Raw genomic sequence first — 16,769 nt, forward strand, 5'->3', positions numbered from 1 at the left:
TTTTTTTGCTCAGTGCCCTGCATATCCTAGGGATGGTTCTGAAGGTGGCAAGAACTGCAAAGAGTCTAAGATCTCACCTTAGGTACAAACTAATAAGTTGGGTTGATATAATTTCATGTGTACTGGCAGAAGACAGGAGCTTCCTGAGTTGAAACAAAGAATCACTCACAGCAATAACTGTAGCTAGAGTATCATCATTTTCTTGTACCAGCTTCTTGAGTCCCAGTTCCTGTAAGATGACACAAAGAAGGTCAAGTGAATAGTTTTACTATTCCATTTCCTTAGTTTTCCTTGGCTTTTTAAGGGAATATAAGCAATATACTCTAAAGTGAATGCCAGGGGAGTGATTTAAAGGAATCACTCAAACACAGTTGTGTTTGCTCACTTGTCAATGTTACGCTTCCTTTTCCAAGCCCAACTCGGCATCAGCTGTGTGCACTGTACATGCAGACATCTTTAGCCTTCACAGTACATGCTGTTTGTGGTTATTGCCTCTTTTCCCGTACTTCTGTGCAGATGCTGCCTCCATGAAACACCAATGACTTGGATACAAAGTACTGATATTTACATTGACATGGTTAAGTTAACTTTGTGGTGGTAAAAGCCTCAGATTTTCATTTCCTGGCTGGTATTTGCAATGTGGAATTGCAACATTGCATTTACGTGCATTTTTGCCTTTAAAATGTTCTGTGGTGTTGCAACATTTGAGAAATTCCCAAGGACCCTTAATCTTCCTGCAAACACTGGTTTGTAAGCTAATGACCAACACACTATCTCAGAGTAATCTTCTTATACTCCTGCTGCATAATTCTGATATTGTATTGTATATCTTTAGATTGTCCCTGTACTACCTTTTAGTTTGTTTTACTCTTGAAGATACCAATAAAAAGATGAAGAAAAACGATTTAAAAAAAAAATTCCAGCTTCTTTCAGGGGCAGTTGTTGAACTTACAGCTACTTTCCCTTTTGTTTTCCATGAAGTCTCATTTAAAATATTTTATTAATGCAAAAAGACTTGCATTCAGGGCTAAGGACCAGTGAACAGTAGCCATGGCAACCAGGAAGCCATTTAAGAGGAGAAAAAATGCAGTAAAGAGTAAATGTTTTAATCCTTAACTTTAATCCCTTTACTTCCTGTTCTCAAAATGAAATATAAATCAGGCACCATGGAGCGCTGCAATTTTTCTCTGAAAGGGATGTTGGCAAAAGAGGATTAGTAATGGACAGACGTGTTTAAGGAATTTAATCACACAATTTGTTGTAAAACTTTTGAGACCACAAGTGACCAGTTCCTTTGAGTGGAGTCAATGAGAACCAACAAAACATACTTTGAAACTGATTAGAGATTTGGCGCAGGGGGACACCCGTTTGCTGTTATTGTTACATCATTTCAGTCTGTGGTAATGACATGAGAACCCAAGGAATTTGCTTGGTTACCCAGTGGGGAGGTAGGAGACTGGGGAGATGTCTTATTGGTAGAATAGAGATATTCTTTTGATCTTCAAAATACTAGGGAAAAATTAAGTCGCCTGTATTTCGCATACTACCTTTCCTTGATGTTTGATTACTTATGGGAGTTTTACAAAAAGGTGTGCTTTCCATTGTAAACAGATCTTGGGTTTCTGCTAAAAAGCACAGGCTTTAGTTTCTGTAGACAGTGAAACAGAACTCTCAGAAGGATAGATTATTATTATTTTTCTTATGTGTCTCTACTTTTTGTTTCTAAGATTTTGTCTTATACGGAGTACTGCTGGCTGGTTAATTTCTGATTAAAATATCTAATTTTATTGTTTTAAAGTCATACCAAAAGTACCCACCTCCCCCCGCCCCCACCACAGCTTAAAAGGTTGACTTTGATGCTGCAGCACATCTATTTTCTCTAGCTCTACTTAGGAAAACTTTGGGAGATGAAAGTGAGACATATCTTTTTATGGTACTTTTCCTTCCTTCAGCATATATATAAAAATATTTCTCTAATAAATTTATTTCTAGTGGACTAAAAGTTATCAGCACACAGGGATTTTTATAGAGATCTGAAGTAGCTACAACTCGTACTAGCTTCCTGTAGTGTCAGAATGTGAAATTAATTCTAATAATAGCATCTTCCCAAGAGGGTGCTGATAATGATGACAGACAAACAATATGAGGCCTAGAACATTGGAGAGTGGAGTAAACACAGCAGACCACTGAGTTTGGAGTTCCTTAAAGACCCTGAGAACAAAAGTATACACTCTAAGACCTGTTGATGGCAGGACATGGGAGGAAGAAAGTTTAAAGGACAATGTGCAACATTGACAGCACCTGTTTCTGCTTCCTCATCTTGGTCTCTTTTCTTGGTCTCTTTTCTCATCATTCTGTCAGAACCAGCAAAACTAGTGTAGTCTAGGACAGAGCTTCTGAGATATAATCCTGGCACCACGAGTGGTCACTGGCAGCCCTCATCATCCTTCCACGCTTTCCTTGGATTTTTGGCTTTCTAGTCTAGATTTCTTGGGGTGGAGTTAATTTTTTTTTTTCTGAGATGGAATTTTTGTTTATTACGGGGAGTGGATGATAATAAGAAAGACGAAATAAAATAAATGTCCAAAGGAGAAATAGTAGATTCTGAACATGACAATGACTTTGACAGGGGCTGCATAGACTACAGGAGTCCATAGACCAGAGAAGTTCAGTTCTTGTTTTTGTCTCTTTACCCTAGAGAACTTCCCTGGACCAAGCCTCCTTTACAATGACCAAGGAAAAGAGCTCCATTTCGCTAAAGCATCAAAAGGTCATATGATTCATGCATCACTCTGAGACATAGTGTTCTCAGATGAGAGAGGGGAAATTACCTTCAGTAAAGGGCTTCTGTGCATTGACAAAAACAACACTACAGGCAAGCTCTTAATTTGGTGGCATTACCTCAGGGGAAAAAAAGGCTCTGGAATAGTATTAAAGGTTGAATTTGGAGCAGTGACCGGGATGACCAGGGCCATAGCTGGTAATTTATTCAACCAGGAGTCAGACGATGGAGGTTCTCATTTTTGACTGTGTAGGTTGTCAAAAAGGGGGCGTGAGTGTGTCATTTCGGGCCCACTCAGCTTGAAATTTCGCTATTCTGCTTACCAAATATATGCTAGACATTGAATCTTTAAAAGGAAGGTAGAAGTTTGGATTTGTTCCCAGCTCTTCCAGATGAATGATATGAAGTATAAATGTAATGAATTAGCATTTCCTATTGGAAGGATTGCTCATTTGCACATTGCAAGAGGCAATATATAAATGTGAAAAGTATTATCTAGTAAAATTTGGCATGGACAGGGACTGAATATTATAAAGAAAAAAACTTCCCAAATGTCTCTCTTTTTTTTAAACTTCTGTTAAGATTTCACTTGACTAATTCCTATTTTATTCTTAGTTGATAATTTCGGCATACTTAAACTGCCTGACTCTTCTTTTCCCCCTCCTATTGCATGAAGACATGATTTTGTCTGTATTTAGGGGCTGCCCTAAAGAATAAGCATGGATTAATGAATTCTTAGCAGCTATTAAGTTATTGTTATTTATTCATTTATTTGTTCACACATTTCCCCAAACATTTATAGAGTACCTTTGGTGGGAAAAGAAGTGCTGTTTTAGCTTTCATGATCCAACAGACATGGTTTCTGTTTACAAAGAGCTTTTGTGTCTTTTGTGACACACACATACATACACACAATTTATAAATAAGGATTATTCAATGTAGAAAACCACAAGTACCATCAGAGTGACACAGAAAAATTGCTGTTGGAATGTTTAAAAAGGAAAAAAATGATTTTGGAATGGAAAGACCTGGGAAAACTTCAATAAAGAGGTGACATCGAATCGAACCCTGGAGAATATGCAGAATGTGTTATAGATATGTAGAGTCTAGAGAAAAGGGGACTCCAGATGAGGGAGGCTTGTGGCCAGAAGTACAGCATGAGACATGAATAAGAATGAACAAGGTTTATAGGGAAGAGCATCTTGGCTCTGTGTGACATAGAGACATGAAGCATAAAGTCACACAGCTAGATGGGGCCCAACCTGTTAAAGCCTGTGAGTTTGTACTGTAGGTAATGCTTTGTGGAGAGTCACTAAAGGGCTTTAAAAGGGGGAAGTGACATTGTCAGCAATGTACTTGAGGAAAATTAAACTGACTGTTGAGTATAGGATGGATGGGAGAGCAGAAAGCAAGTGCTCTTCATTGAAATGACAGCCTTCAGCTTTTAGAAGTAGGCATTTAAAAAATTGTCCAAACACTCATGCATGTTAAAAATCAGGCTCAAATCTCTTTTAGACAATTAGTTTTAATTAAATGAAAGGAAGGAAAAATGACTTTTGTAGTTAGTCTCTCCCCACACTTCCTAAACTATAGCATAGGCAGGGACTATAGTCAGAAATCAATTCAGAGGCAGACAATAGGAGCTGGTAAGATGGAGGGGGAAGTAATTACTAGATAGCTGGCTGCTTTAATTAAATCTTGAGAATACTTGAATAGAAAGAAAAATGCTGCACTTGACTGGGTGGGATGGAATGTGTGTGGTCACATTAGTGCAATGAGCTGGTGTCAGAAGGAATTTATGAAGTTACGATAGATATAAACCCCTTGTCTTGCTGTGAGTCTTCGCAACCTTATAATTAGGCCCCAAATGGTTAAAAACGATGTTTCTCATGGCTATGCGAAATTCCATGTTAATATTTCTCTACTTGTCTAAAAAAATTCACTCTTTAATTTAATGTTTTCCTTTTGAGATGTTCCTCTAGATGAAATTTAAATCTGCCTTTGACTATGTCCATTTATGTATCATTTTCCAGTCAGAAAAAAAAGAATGTAAGATTCTTGATGTTAGTTTTAGAATAATATTGATTCAAGAGGAAAATGATGTTTTTACAAATATAACAATACAAAAAATCCAAGCTGAATGCCTGTCTGATTTCAACATCCTTTTGAATATCAACTCCCCAACTCTATCTAGGATAGCTCGATAGTGGTATAGATTTTGGTAAGTAAGATCTAGATGAATTATCAGCATTCTCAAAGTGTTCTGAAATGTTTTGTTCTTGATTTTGATTTCTAATATATTTTAGACTTTTCCAGAAGTCTAACGCTAGCTACATTCTTCGGATGTAGAATAATTTTAAGATGATATTTATCTTCCAAAACTAGACTAATGTCTTGATTAGGACATCGTTTGGCCCCAGACTCTATTTATGAGGCTAGCAAGAACCCAGGGAGTCCTAACAGGTATTACTCTTAAAAATTCTAGAGGAAAAAAAAAAATTCACTGCGTACAACACTAGCCACTTTCCTTAGGTCACCCCATATAATCCTGTAATAACACCCCAGAGTTAGAGTTATTGACCCCATTCTACTCAGGGTGGTACTGAAGCCTTTCGATTAAATATCTTCCGAAGGTCACATATTAGTGTTGAGCTTAAATCTACTTGAACCTAAAGTCTCTATTCTTTTCCTTTGTCATATTGCTACATTATGGCATATAAAAAGAAGAGCCTGATTAAAAGAGAGAAAAATTTCCCAGAAATGGATGGGAGCAAAAAGAAAATAGAAATACATGTCAGACAGTGTTACAGTGCTTTCATACTGGATATTAATGAAAAAAAAGTAGTAATAGAAATAGTAGTTAACATGTGTTGAACAGTGACTCGATGCCATGTAAAGTAGATGCTATTATCCACATCGTACAGAGAAAATGGAGTTAAAGAGATGTTAAAGAACTTGTTTGTGGTTGTCTAACATTTCACAAATAAAGATATGAAAGCTCAAATTCAGGTATTTTGGGTCTAGAGCCCACAATGCATCTTATCTTTCATGATTCATATTGTAGTTAAGCTATTATTTATGTGGTTGTTAATGGCTTAGTGCCTATAGAGCATGGGTTATTTTTAGAGATAGCTCACTCTTGGGCAGAGATTTAACACTGTCTTTGGTGCCAGAGAGTATATTCATCAAGTTTGCAAATGGCATCAAAGTGGGGAATGTGGTGGCTCACTGAGTGATTGAGTCAAATGAAATGCAGCCAAGATATTCTGTACCACTAAATGGCAATGCAGCTTTAAAAAATTAGCTTCCAAATATAAAGAACAATCAGAAATAAAGAGCATCACATATGAAAAAAGATCTAGGGATTTTACTTAATGGCACGCTTTATTTGAGCCACACTGCAAACCCCCATGAGGGCAGGGAACTCAGTTATCTTGTAGTACCACTTTATCTCCTAGGCCTAGCATAGTTTTGGGCACATGGTAAGGGCTCATTAAATAGGTCCTGAATGAAAGAATGAAGAGTATAATATGGATTTTTAAAAGCTATTGACTCTTTTTCCTACCTCTAGGAAGGAAATCTAGAACAAGGAAGTCTAGAGAGTAGGAAGTCTAGAACAAGGGTTGTGTTTGTTCTGTTTTACTCCATCCTGGTTCACTATATTAGTAGCTGAGACATGATTTATACATTGGCCATTGAGGTCCAGTGTCGAGAGTACTTGGGATGGTGAATGGAATAATATGCTACACGGGAGAGAAGAGACTGACACTTTTGTGACCTCTGTGTGCCAAGTGCTTTCTAAATCATATCTCATTTAGTTCTCAAAGCAACTAAGATAGCTAAATGGTATTATCCTCATTTTACAGAAGAGAAACTACACTCAGGCAAGTGAATACACCTGCCCAGGATCACACAGTAGTTGAACCACAGTGTTTCAAACTAAAAGGCCCAAGCTCTTCCTACTTCAGTATCCTCTTATCGATATTAAAAAAAAAAACAAAAACCTGCTAAGGGAGAGCAGACAAAGAAACAACTGCGGCCCCTTTCAGGGCTGAAATTCTATAATACTACAGCGTTTTGAGGCTTCTCAAATATTAGAACTGTAAAGTATATTGTAAGCAAAGTTAGTCTGTGTGGTCTGGAGAAAAGGGAAGGAATAAACCCCAGTGGGTACAAATTATGGGGAAGCAGATTACAGTTCAAACTTTCTAATGATTAGACCTATTTAGCAATGGAATGCACTGAGTTGTAAGGAAGTGAATTCCCTGTCATCAAAGGGGTTTAGACAAAGGCTGAGCCGCCACTACATTACGAGGTAATGTTGTGCAGTTCACACCATATTTAAATTTAAATTAATTAAAACTAGATAAAATAAAATAAAATCTGGCTCCTCAGTTGTATTACTCACATTTCAATTGTTCATTAATCAGATGTGTCTAGTGGCTACCAATTAGTTCATCACTGAACTTCGTCATTGAAGAAAGTTCTGTTGGCCAGCACTGCTACAGAGTTGGAGCATAAGACTACTGGGCTCTAGTTCCTTTTTACTTTGAAATTCTGTTTCTGTGAACAATTCCCATCAATCACTATTTTTGACTAAATAAGGAGTAGTTTTATAGTATCTATACTGGCAATGAATTTTCATGTCTCTTATTGAGCATATGTACCAACTATTTTGGCAAGTTCATTAATCAGCTATGGATAAAATTTTTGGCATTTTGAAGTAGCTCCTGACCAAATAGGTATCTCCTATATAGAAGTTCAGGATGTTTGATTTTACAGTACCTCATTTTTCAGAAGAGGTTTCTTCTAGTGTTTTTCTAAGTCTTCACTCTCATTTCTCTTCCTCTTTGCAAATTGGTCATTCCCAAAGGAATTTGATAGCAGATTGTTGGAGATTAATTACCTATGATATGCTAGTGCCACTTCATAAATGTCAATGCTATAGCTTCAACTGGAAATTAATTGTAATTAATATAATAGGTTAATTCATTGTAATTATTTTTAAGCCTTTTGGCAATGAGTTAATTCCCCAAGATCTACATAGCTTGAAGTGTCATAGAGAATGCTTGATGAAAATGTTCTTGTACTAAACCTTAACCCTCTGGAAAAAAATTCTACTTGTCTTTCCTTCTGGCTGAGTTTCTCTAGAAATACATTTTGGTGGCATTTGAGTTCTGGAGAACAAAGGAATCCCTACAAAGTGATGCGTAAACCTGCACAGCCAGATAGACAATGCTCATTGGAGAAAGGGAAAACAAAAGACCTGTGATTGTGCCTCATTTTCTTTGGAAGTATGTCTCACTTCAGACTAACAGAATGCCTTTGCTCTGGGAATAAAATGTAATGGAACTGAAAATTGAAGAATCTGGGCCTGTTTCCCTTTTCTAATTATTTCCACTTGACTCACTTAATCTTGGACAATTATTCAGTCATATCTGAAATGAGAAAATGTTAGGAGTAGAATTTCCGTCTCTTGTTTCTAGAGCTTATAAACATTAACAGAATAGTCTTGAACAGAAAAAAAAAAGCAGAAATCACAATTGACGGTGCCTTGTTTTTATATATTAAGAAAAATCCCTGCATTGTTAGGGAAGCAGCTCAAATTTCCAAATGCAGGAACCTTGTCAAGTTTTGATGGGTGATTTCATTATTAACATTGAAAAACTATCATTTGGAACAAATATTTCATAATAGGAGACTGTACAGAAGCTAAGGAGCCAATTTGTTTACTTGCACCTGGATAGAAATTAAGCCCTAAAATGGGTCATTAAGATCAGGATCATTAACACTCAAAGACTCACAGATTGGTTTTTGAGACTCAGACATGTCTTATTTCTTCTGAGTATGTCCATGAACCTCACTGCAGATTTATGGATAGATGGATACATGTAATCCTAATACTTGCTGAGAACTAGATCAGGACTTTATGCCAAAAAAAAACCACAAACGAACAAAAAACAAAACAAAACAAAAAACAAAAAACAAAAAAACCCACAACTTCCTGACAATTAAAACTGAAGCTAACTGCCAAGATAAAGAAGTAAATTGCCCATTACTATAAGGAATCAAGCAAAGTTTGAGAGCCACTTATTGGGGTTGCTGTAGGGAAGTCATGCATAAGATAAAGGTTTGGCCCCAGTGATATCTGAAGCCCTTTTGAATACTGATTATTTTTGTAAATTATGTATTTTTTAAATTTAGCCTTTATGATTATGCTTTTAGTGTTATCCATAATATCCTAGAATGCCTCCCTTTCATTAAGCATCTACTTACTGTACCCCTGATATGAGGGCACATCAGGTACTGAAGAGAAGGAGCAGTGTGCATTTGAGCATCTTATGAGTGCTGCTGATTGGCTCTCTGCATTCCTGAATCAAATCACACAAATTTAGGGATATTTACTCAGTTAGATGCTCCCAGAAGCTGTCTATGAAGCAAGGTATGCATGAGCTATTAGGCGCTCCAAGGAGAATCCAGTGAGGAATAAGGGAAGGGGAAGAAGCTAGGCAGGTGATCCCTTTGGGAGCTCTGAAGCATAACTTAAACCTCAGAGTTTGTCATACTTCAAGGCAAAGGAGTTCTAGTTATTCATTGTGTTTTGGGGCGAGGGTGCTGCTAGGTGTTGGCTGTAAAAATACACAGAAGCTGGGAGATGGGTACACCAAAGCTGGGAGAGGGGATGCATTCTAATATGATCTGTATCAGTCAGGCTTTTCCAGAGAAACAGAACCAGTTGGGGGCGGGGAGAAAGAAATTAATTGATTTCAAGAAAAGAAGTTGGGTCTGTGCAGCAGTAGTGAGATATAACAGTAACTTTTCCAGAGAACCTGGAGACTCTTTGCTCTTTCCCCAGCTAGACCAAGATCAACTGATAGGCTTATCGCTAAAATATAAAAAAGTCCTAAGAGAAAAGGAGAAACGTGTGAGTGTATGCGGTGGGGGAAAGGAGAATATTGAAGTGGGTTATTTCTTGAGCCAGTGTAATATAACTTCAAGGAACTTGACTTTGGATTCTGACATACCTGAATCCAAGCCTGACCTTTACTAGCTGTGTCGTTCTAGTTTTTTTTATCTCTAATACGGAAATCATAGCAGTATGTACCTCATAGGTTTGTTGCAAGACAGTACTGAGCATACTGTAGGCATCTCACTATAGGGATCTATATTTGATGATTGAAATACAGCCCTTAAAAGTGTGTCATGGTGACTGTGCCCATCCAGCTCTTTTCTGTGGGATTCATGAGCACGATGATCTTTCCTGACCTGCAGTGCTCATCATATGGTAGTGGCTTTCAAAGTGCATTCTAATAGGACCTGTATTAGTTAGGCTTTTCCAGAGAAACAGAACAAGTTGGGAGTGGAGAAGGAAGAGAGAAATTAATGGAATTCAAGGAAAGGAATTAACTTCCATGATTGTGGAAGTTGGCTAGTTAGAAATCTGTAGGGTTGGGAACTCTGGCAAGAGATGATGCTGTGGTCTAGAGGAAGAGTGTATTCTTTTTCAGGGAAATCTCACCTATTTTGCTCTTGAGGCCTTTCACTGATTAGGTGAGGCCCACCCAAATTATAGAAGATAATCTCCTTTTCTTACAGTCAACTGACTGTAGATGCTAACTCCATCCATAGAATTCCATCACAGCATCACCTAGTGTTTGAATAATAAGGTACTGTAGCCTAGCCAAGTTGACACAGGACTAACCATCAGTGTATGTCCATAAGTCAGAGGTCAAGTGGACTCTCAAAGAAGGGAAGAGAAAGTGCCTCTACAGCTGTGCATAATAATAGAGGATGAGATGAGTCTCCCAGGAAGCAAATAATGGAGACCTTATAAGAGTTCCCTACTACACTAAGACTAAAAGCCAAAGTGCTAATTGAGGGCTGCAGGATACTGCATGGTCTGGACCTGCCCCACTCCACCTCTCAGACCTCATTTTCTACTCTCTAGGTCACACCCCACTGCAGGCACACTGGCCTCCTTGCAGTTCCCTCCTTCTGGAACTCTCTTCACCTCCATATGCACTCAGCTAATTTCCTCCATTCCTTCAAGTCTTCGCTCAAATATCTTTTATCAACAAGGTCACAATTCTTCCAGTGTTCTCAATCCTGCTTAACCTTCCCTTTTCTCTTTTTTCCATAGTACTTACCAACTGCTATACAATTTACTTATTTAATTAATTTATTTACTGTTTACTGCCTCCTCTACATAAACCCCTCAATGAGTATCTGTTTTCATTGCTGATGTATTTGAAGCCCGTAGCATAGTGCTGGGTATATGGTTGAGGCCCAAGAAATATTTGTTCAATGAATGAGTGAGAAGGGTAAGGAAAGGCAATACTACTCTGAAACTAATGGGATATGGGTAGGGCAGCTTTGTTGAACAACTCCAGGGGCATTGTTCACATAGATTACAACGTGAATAAAGGTCCCTGGTGTTGTCCAACACAGCAGCCTTTTAAACTAGACAAATTGATCGTCGGTGCTTTCAAATTCCACTTCTTTCCATAAAGAGCAGTAAAGGTTCCATAAAAGGCAAGTCCTTTGCTCTCTCTCCTAAGAGAAGGTATTAAATTGGATTTAATTCTTTAACCTTTTTTATTCCTATGAAAGAAAATATACATTCAAGTTGTTTTTAAGACACAAATCTCATGTAACCAGTTATTATTATGAGATCTGAAGAGAGACATAATAAGAAATGGTTACATGAGGTTTATGCATTACTTAGTTTTTATAATTTCCTATTTCCACAATTTGTTTCCTCTCCTCACAACCAAAAATATCTAGCTCTCCTCCTCAGGATTCTTAGAGACTGGTGATTCTGAAAGTATGGTTCTCAAACCAACAGCATCATTATGACATGAGAACTTGTTAGAAGTGCCCCCTAGATCCACTGAATCAGCAGCTCTGGGCAGGGCCAGCAGGTGATTCTGGTGTATACTCAGGTTTGAGAACCACAGTTAGAGACAATCTTCCATTGAAAAATTTTCATCTGTCTTTTTGATATTTCTAGCAGCTAAGAAGATGTGGTTGAAATATATATTATGTAGTTTGTTTTATATAAATTTGAAACTGTATTTCATTGAAAGACATTTTTCCCAGAAGATTCTGCTGTGTGCCTCCTGCCTCACCCAATAGATAATTCCTGGACTAGAGAATGTTTAAGAGCCTAAAATGGTTTGGGAAGGCCCTGTCCTGGTCTAATCTGGGAGGGAGGGAAAGAGGGAAGGAAGGTTACTAAACTTATATATGATTACTGCATTTCTATTCATATGACCCGCCTTTAGAAATTTTGCATAAGATTCTTAAGACTTGTTCAATTTAAGAAGCACTTCCTAGAACCATGCCTAATCCCAGAGAAAACCAAATTAACTCTCACCACAAAGTTGTATGGGATCACACTCTTGGAAAACATGAATACTTGTTGAAGTTAAGGAAGAATTGCCTGCCTTTGACTCCAGGAGTAACCGTGGCCGTGAAATTCCTTGGAAAGACCTCATCAGTACTGATAATTGTAAAACCCCAGAACACTTGGTAATAGAAAGCAGAGAGACATTCATGTCTATACTTAATAGAACATGTGGGCCCCAGATCACATTTTAAAGATGGAAGATAAATTAAAAGTGATCACCAGAACTCATTCTAAGCCTTGATTTTTTTTCTAGTTTTTCTTACATGGTATGTGTTAGGTTAGTACCAAAGTAAGAAACATACTTTCCAAAGGTCCCAAGAGGGTTAGGCATTAACTCAGACTGTTTTGATCAGAGATTCCAGTATGGCAAAGCTGAGGAAATTATAATATAATTATGTCTCATTCAGTCCATGTGCTAAATGCTTCCTCCTTATATTTAGGGTCACTATGTCATTTTCATATTCTTGGACTAAGACCTGGACATCTGTTTGTCTCTTTATGAAGCTTTTTGAGATCCAAGAAATACTGCTATCTAAATAGTAACTTACTGATGTCTCGTGTGTGTGTGTGTGTGTGTATGTGTGTGTGTTTCTGATCCATGACTGTGGTTCAAGTTATTGGTGGTAGTTGCAATGGTCATTTTAACAACTAGCTCTCCATGTAAAAAAAAAAAAAGCCCCAGTTTTTAACATTTGCCAGTTTCCACAGTGTAAATATTTTTACCATGATCAATTTCAAGCTATCACTCTGACATCATTGCATGGAAAGTTTGGAAAAGTTACACATGATTGATGCTCCTGGATTGGTGCAAGCCAACTCCAACAAGTCATTGGAATGTAGATAATTTGGAAAGCAGGGGTAAGGATTTTTAAAAATGCAGAGGAAATAAATTCACAATATTGCCACTAGGAACAAAAATCAGTTTTAATATTGAATTACATTTTCTTACAGTATTTTGCATTTGTGTTTTTATGTAATCGTTAATTTGTACATATAATTTTGTGATTTGCTTTTATTTTCATTAGCATTACTTCAATGATTACATAATATTCCATCAAATCGATATAAGATCACTTATTAGCCCTAATTGTGGACATTTAAGTAATATTTCCTAATTTTGATATTGCTATAAGTAATGCTATATAACATAGGAACATTGGATATAAATCTTCCTTCACCTTTCTTCTGGCTGTTTCCTTAAGACAGATTCTATGATCAAATGGTTTATATAATGGGTCTTGAAAAAATATTGCCAGATACCATTTAGAGAGTTTGTACCAATGTACATCCCTAGCAACAGTGCTCAAGAATGCCTCTCTTACTGTACCTTCACTACCACTATATTTTTTAAAGTTTTGATAATTGATAAGTTTTTAAAAAGCTTTAACATTGCATTTTTTTGCAAGTGTGCTGAACATTTTTATGTTTATTGTCATTTCTGTTTTATCTTTTAAAAATCGTATGTTCATATCAAGGGCTGCATAGTGAGGCAATCCCTGCCCAGGAAATTTGGCTATGTGCCTCTCACCTAAACCATTAGATAATTCTTGCACCAGAGAAAGTTTAAAAGCCTTAAATGTTCTGGAAGGCCCTTTCCTGGTCACCTAATCTGGGAGGGAGGAAGAGATGGACACTAAACCTACTCCCTCACTCTCCCCACTTACATTCCTGGTTTCATCTTCTATTCCTCTTCCGTAGGCCCCAGGCTCACACCACTCCAGCCTTACTATTCCTCAAATAATCCAGGCATACCACAAGGCAGACAGGTTCTTCCCACATCTGCAGGGCCCACTCCTTTACTTCTTTCAAGGCTTTTCATAAGTGCCATCTTCAAGAGGTTTTCCTTGATCCCTTCTCTAAGATTGCCATCCTTCACCCCTATTCATTGTCTTCTTTCTCCATAGCATTTATCCCCATCTGATACTATATATATTTTATTTGTTCATCTGCTTCCCCCTTAGAGTATAAGTTCCATAATACACTATTCTTAGAGTGTAGAGGAATATCTGACACTCAGTAAATATTTGTTGGATGAGTAAGTATACTCCAGTCCTATATCTAAAGGTTTAGTTTGTCTTGATAAAGACAATATCAATTATTATGCTCCCTTTAAATACTGGAGATAGTAACTGTTTGCAATATCTGTAACAAATATATTTCTAGATTTTTAAGGTATTATGTTTTTATATAAGCAGAAGGTAAATATTTTTATGTAACTAAACCTTGAATTGTGATTTTTTTCTATTTGAATTACACTTACAAAATTCTTTTTTATAAAGAAATCAGATAATTTTTCACCTAGACTTGTATTCTAACATTTTTATGACTCGATTTTTTACATATAATTCTTTAATAAATAATTTATTTTGTTGTGATAAATGAAGATCTAAATTTTTTTTCACGTGATGCTTTTGGGGTTCTGTTTCTGTTAATAACTTTGGTTTTCTTTTAATCATGCTCCGTAATATTTTAAAATTTAACTTCTGTATTTTTCTCTCATCTAAAATCTCTAAGCACCAAATCGCAGTGGACATTTCTTAATTTTCTCCAAGATATTTTCATGGTGGTATCTCTGCATTTTAAAAGGATTTTCCTATCTGGACTAAATATACTTGAGTTTGTTTTTGTTATCACTACAAGTTCTGATAAGATACAGAGCAAGTAAAAGAAAATATCATAGGAAGTTGGTTCTTAGAAGTCGAAATATCAAGGACTGAAGTCAAATCTGCTTCTAGCCACATTTTTCCAGAAGCACCTGCCAGTTATTAGGATTGAAAAACTGCCCCTTATATTGACTGTGAAGCTCAATGCCTAACTCATAGTTGTTGCTTGGTAAATATTTGTGTATTGAATTGCATTGAACCTTAGGGCATGATGCCTTTCCAGTAAAGTATTCCAAGGAACAGCTTTCCTTTTCCATGTGTCTTCTGTTTTCTCTTTCTCTTAGCTGCGGTCCAGCGCAGAGCTCCATCCTGACCTTCTCACAGATTGCCTAACCGTGCAACCCCTTCAGCCGGCCACTTCCCCACGAGATGCTGCTGCAGATGGGACAGTGGGATGCTCCCCAGGGCCGGGACCTGACCTCTATCCAGGTAATGACAGCAAAGGCAGACCCAATCACATCAGCTAGTCTCTAGGCCCTTCACTCTGGTCAAAGGGAATGCTCACATGAGAACAGTTCTCCTAAGATCATCTTTATTGTGTTTTATCAATGGACTACACATTATCCTTCTCCCCACCCTCCCCATTTGCATTCTAAGCTGGGTTTGGCAGCAGACTGTTTTTTCACATAAAGAAACAAAGTAAATTAATGCATTAGCTCTTTTAGTTCTGGACTTCAGCTAAAAGTTCAGTGCACCCAATCTTCTCAGGTATCTTAAATTTATTAACTTGATTTAGACTCAAAGGAAATACTTCCCCCTTAAGCAGGTAACAGGCACCATGTGGATTTCTTAATGGAACAGTCCTTGTCTTTTTTGCATTTTAAAAGGAAGCCCCAGGTCCCTAAGAAAAATGTCACACCACTAAACAGACTTATAAGGATGTTCATTATTGTTTGTTAATCATTGGGGGAGAGAGGATGGAATGGCACTCACAGACCTGCTTCCTTCTGCCTGGGTCTGAATAATAAAAGATGACTCTATATTTGGAAAATTTCACGTTTATAGTGAAAAATAAGAAAGGATTAATATACAACAGGGAAGTTCCTTTTTTGTTTACTTAGCCTGGATTTTTATACGTTTTCCACTCTTATAATGAATGGTTTTATACTAGTGCAAACACAATTGGTTATCATCCTCAGGAATGGAAAGCTCTTACTGTCGTGCTATGAATGTGAAAGCAAAAGTCTAATCAGCTGCACATTCCAGACAATGGGAATTATCTGTTTTCTGTGGATTGTAAATCTCACTCCTACCCCCATCTGATTCCAGAGCCAGGTTTTGGCAGCAGACTATTTATTTTTTTCTTTTTAAAAGTACTAATAAGCCATACAGAATTAAGAACTTACTGATATGTAACAATGGAATAGAAGCAAGACATGGCTTATATAACTTTTTAAAATCAACAGTTCAGTTGATCCAAATTCAGGGGAAAGGGCGTTAAACAACTACAGTATTTCAAGAAGGTCACTCATCAAGATATTCTTCATGTTGTCTAGTGTCAGTGGCCCTTTATCAGTTGCTTTGGCTACTTACTGTTGAAGAGAACAAAGCCCCTCTGCTTTTTGAACCCCTAGGAGATGAGATTAAAACTGATTTAAATGGCTGACCAAATCTTACAGAGGTTTCAGGTACAGGTACATATATACATACGAAATATGCCAATGTACAATGTTATCAGCACACACACATATTTTATATTAGATATGTATAGCATTCCCTACTTCTTTAGTCCATAAATAGATGATTTTACTAAAGACCTGGAACACAACAGATCTAACCAAAATCAGTTGAAGAATGGCCCAACATTCAGCATATCTGGTGGTGAGCTAATCTTGCTCTTAGAAATGGATTTGGGAAGCCACGATGTCTCTATCAAAACGTTATAGTACCTTTGCTATATGTAACATACATATGT

The 16,769-nt window shown here is 37.2% G+C and overlaps 1 protein-coding gene across 6 annotated transcripts in view; it reads left to right on the forward strand.

Annotated features, from left to right (window-relative positions):
- The window catches only part of GLIS3 (GLIS family zinc finger 3), a 420,742-nt gene that overhangs the window by 339,776 nt on the left and 64,197 nt on the right, over positions 1-16,769 (forward strand). For all 6 annotated transcript variants that reach the window (XM_039885485.1, XM_039885610.1, XM_039885559.1 and 3 more), the window contains one exon: positions 15,139-15,283. In XM_039885485.1, the coding sequence (XP_039741419.1) occupies positions 15,139-15,283 (145 nt within the window). The remainder of the gene's footprint in view (positions 1-15,138; positions 15,284-16,769) is intronic.

The sequence above is a fragment of the Pteropus medius genome, unplaced genomic scaffold, assembly GCF_902729225.1.
Source record: "Pteropus medius unplaced genomic scaffold, Ma_sr-lr_union100, whole genome shotgun sequence".
NCBI lineage: Eukaryota > Metazoa > Chordata > Mammalia > Chiroptera > Pteropodidae > Pteropus > Pteropus medius.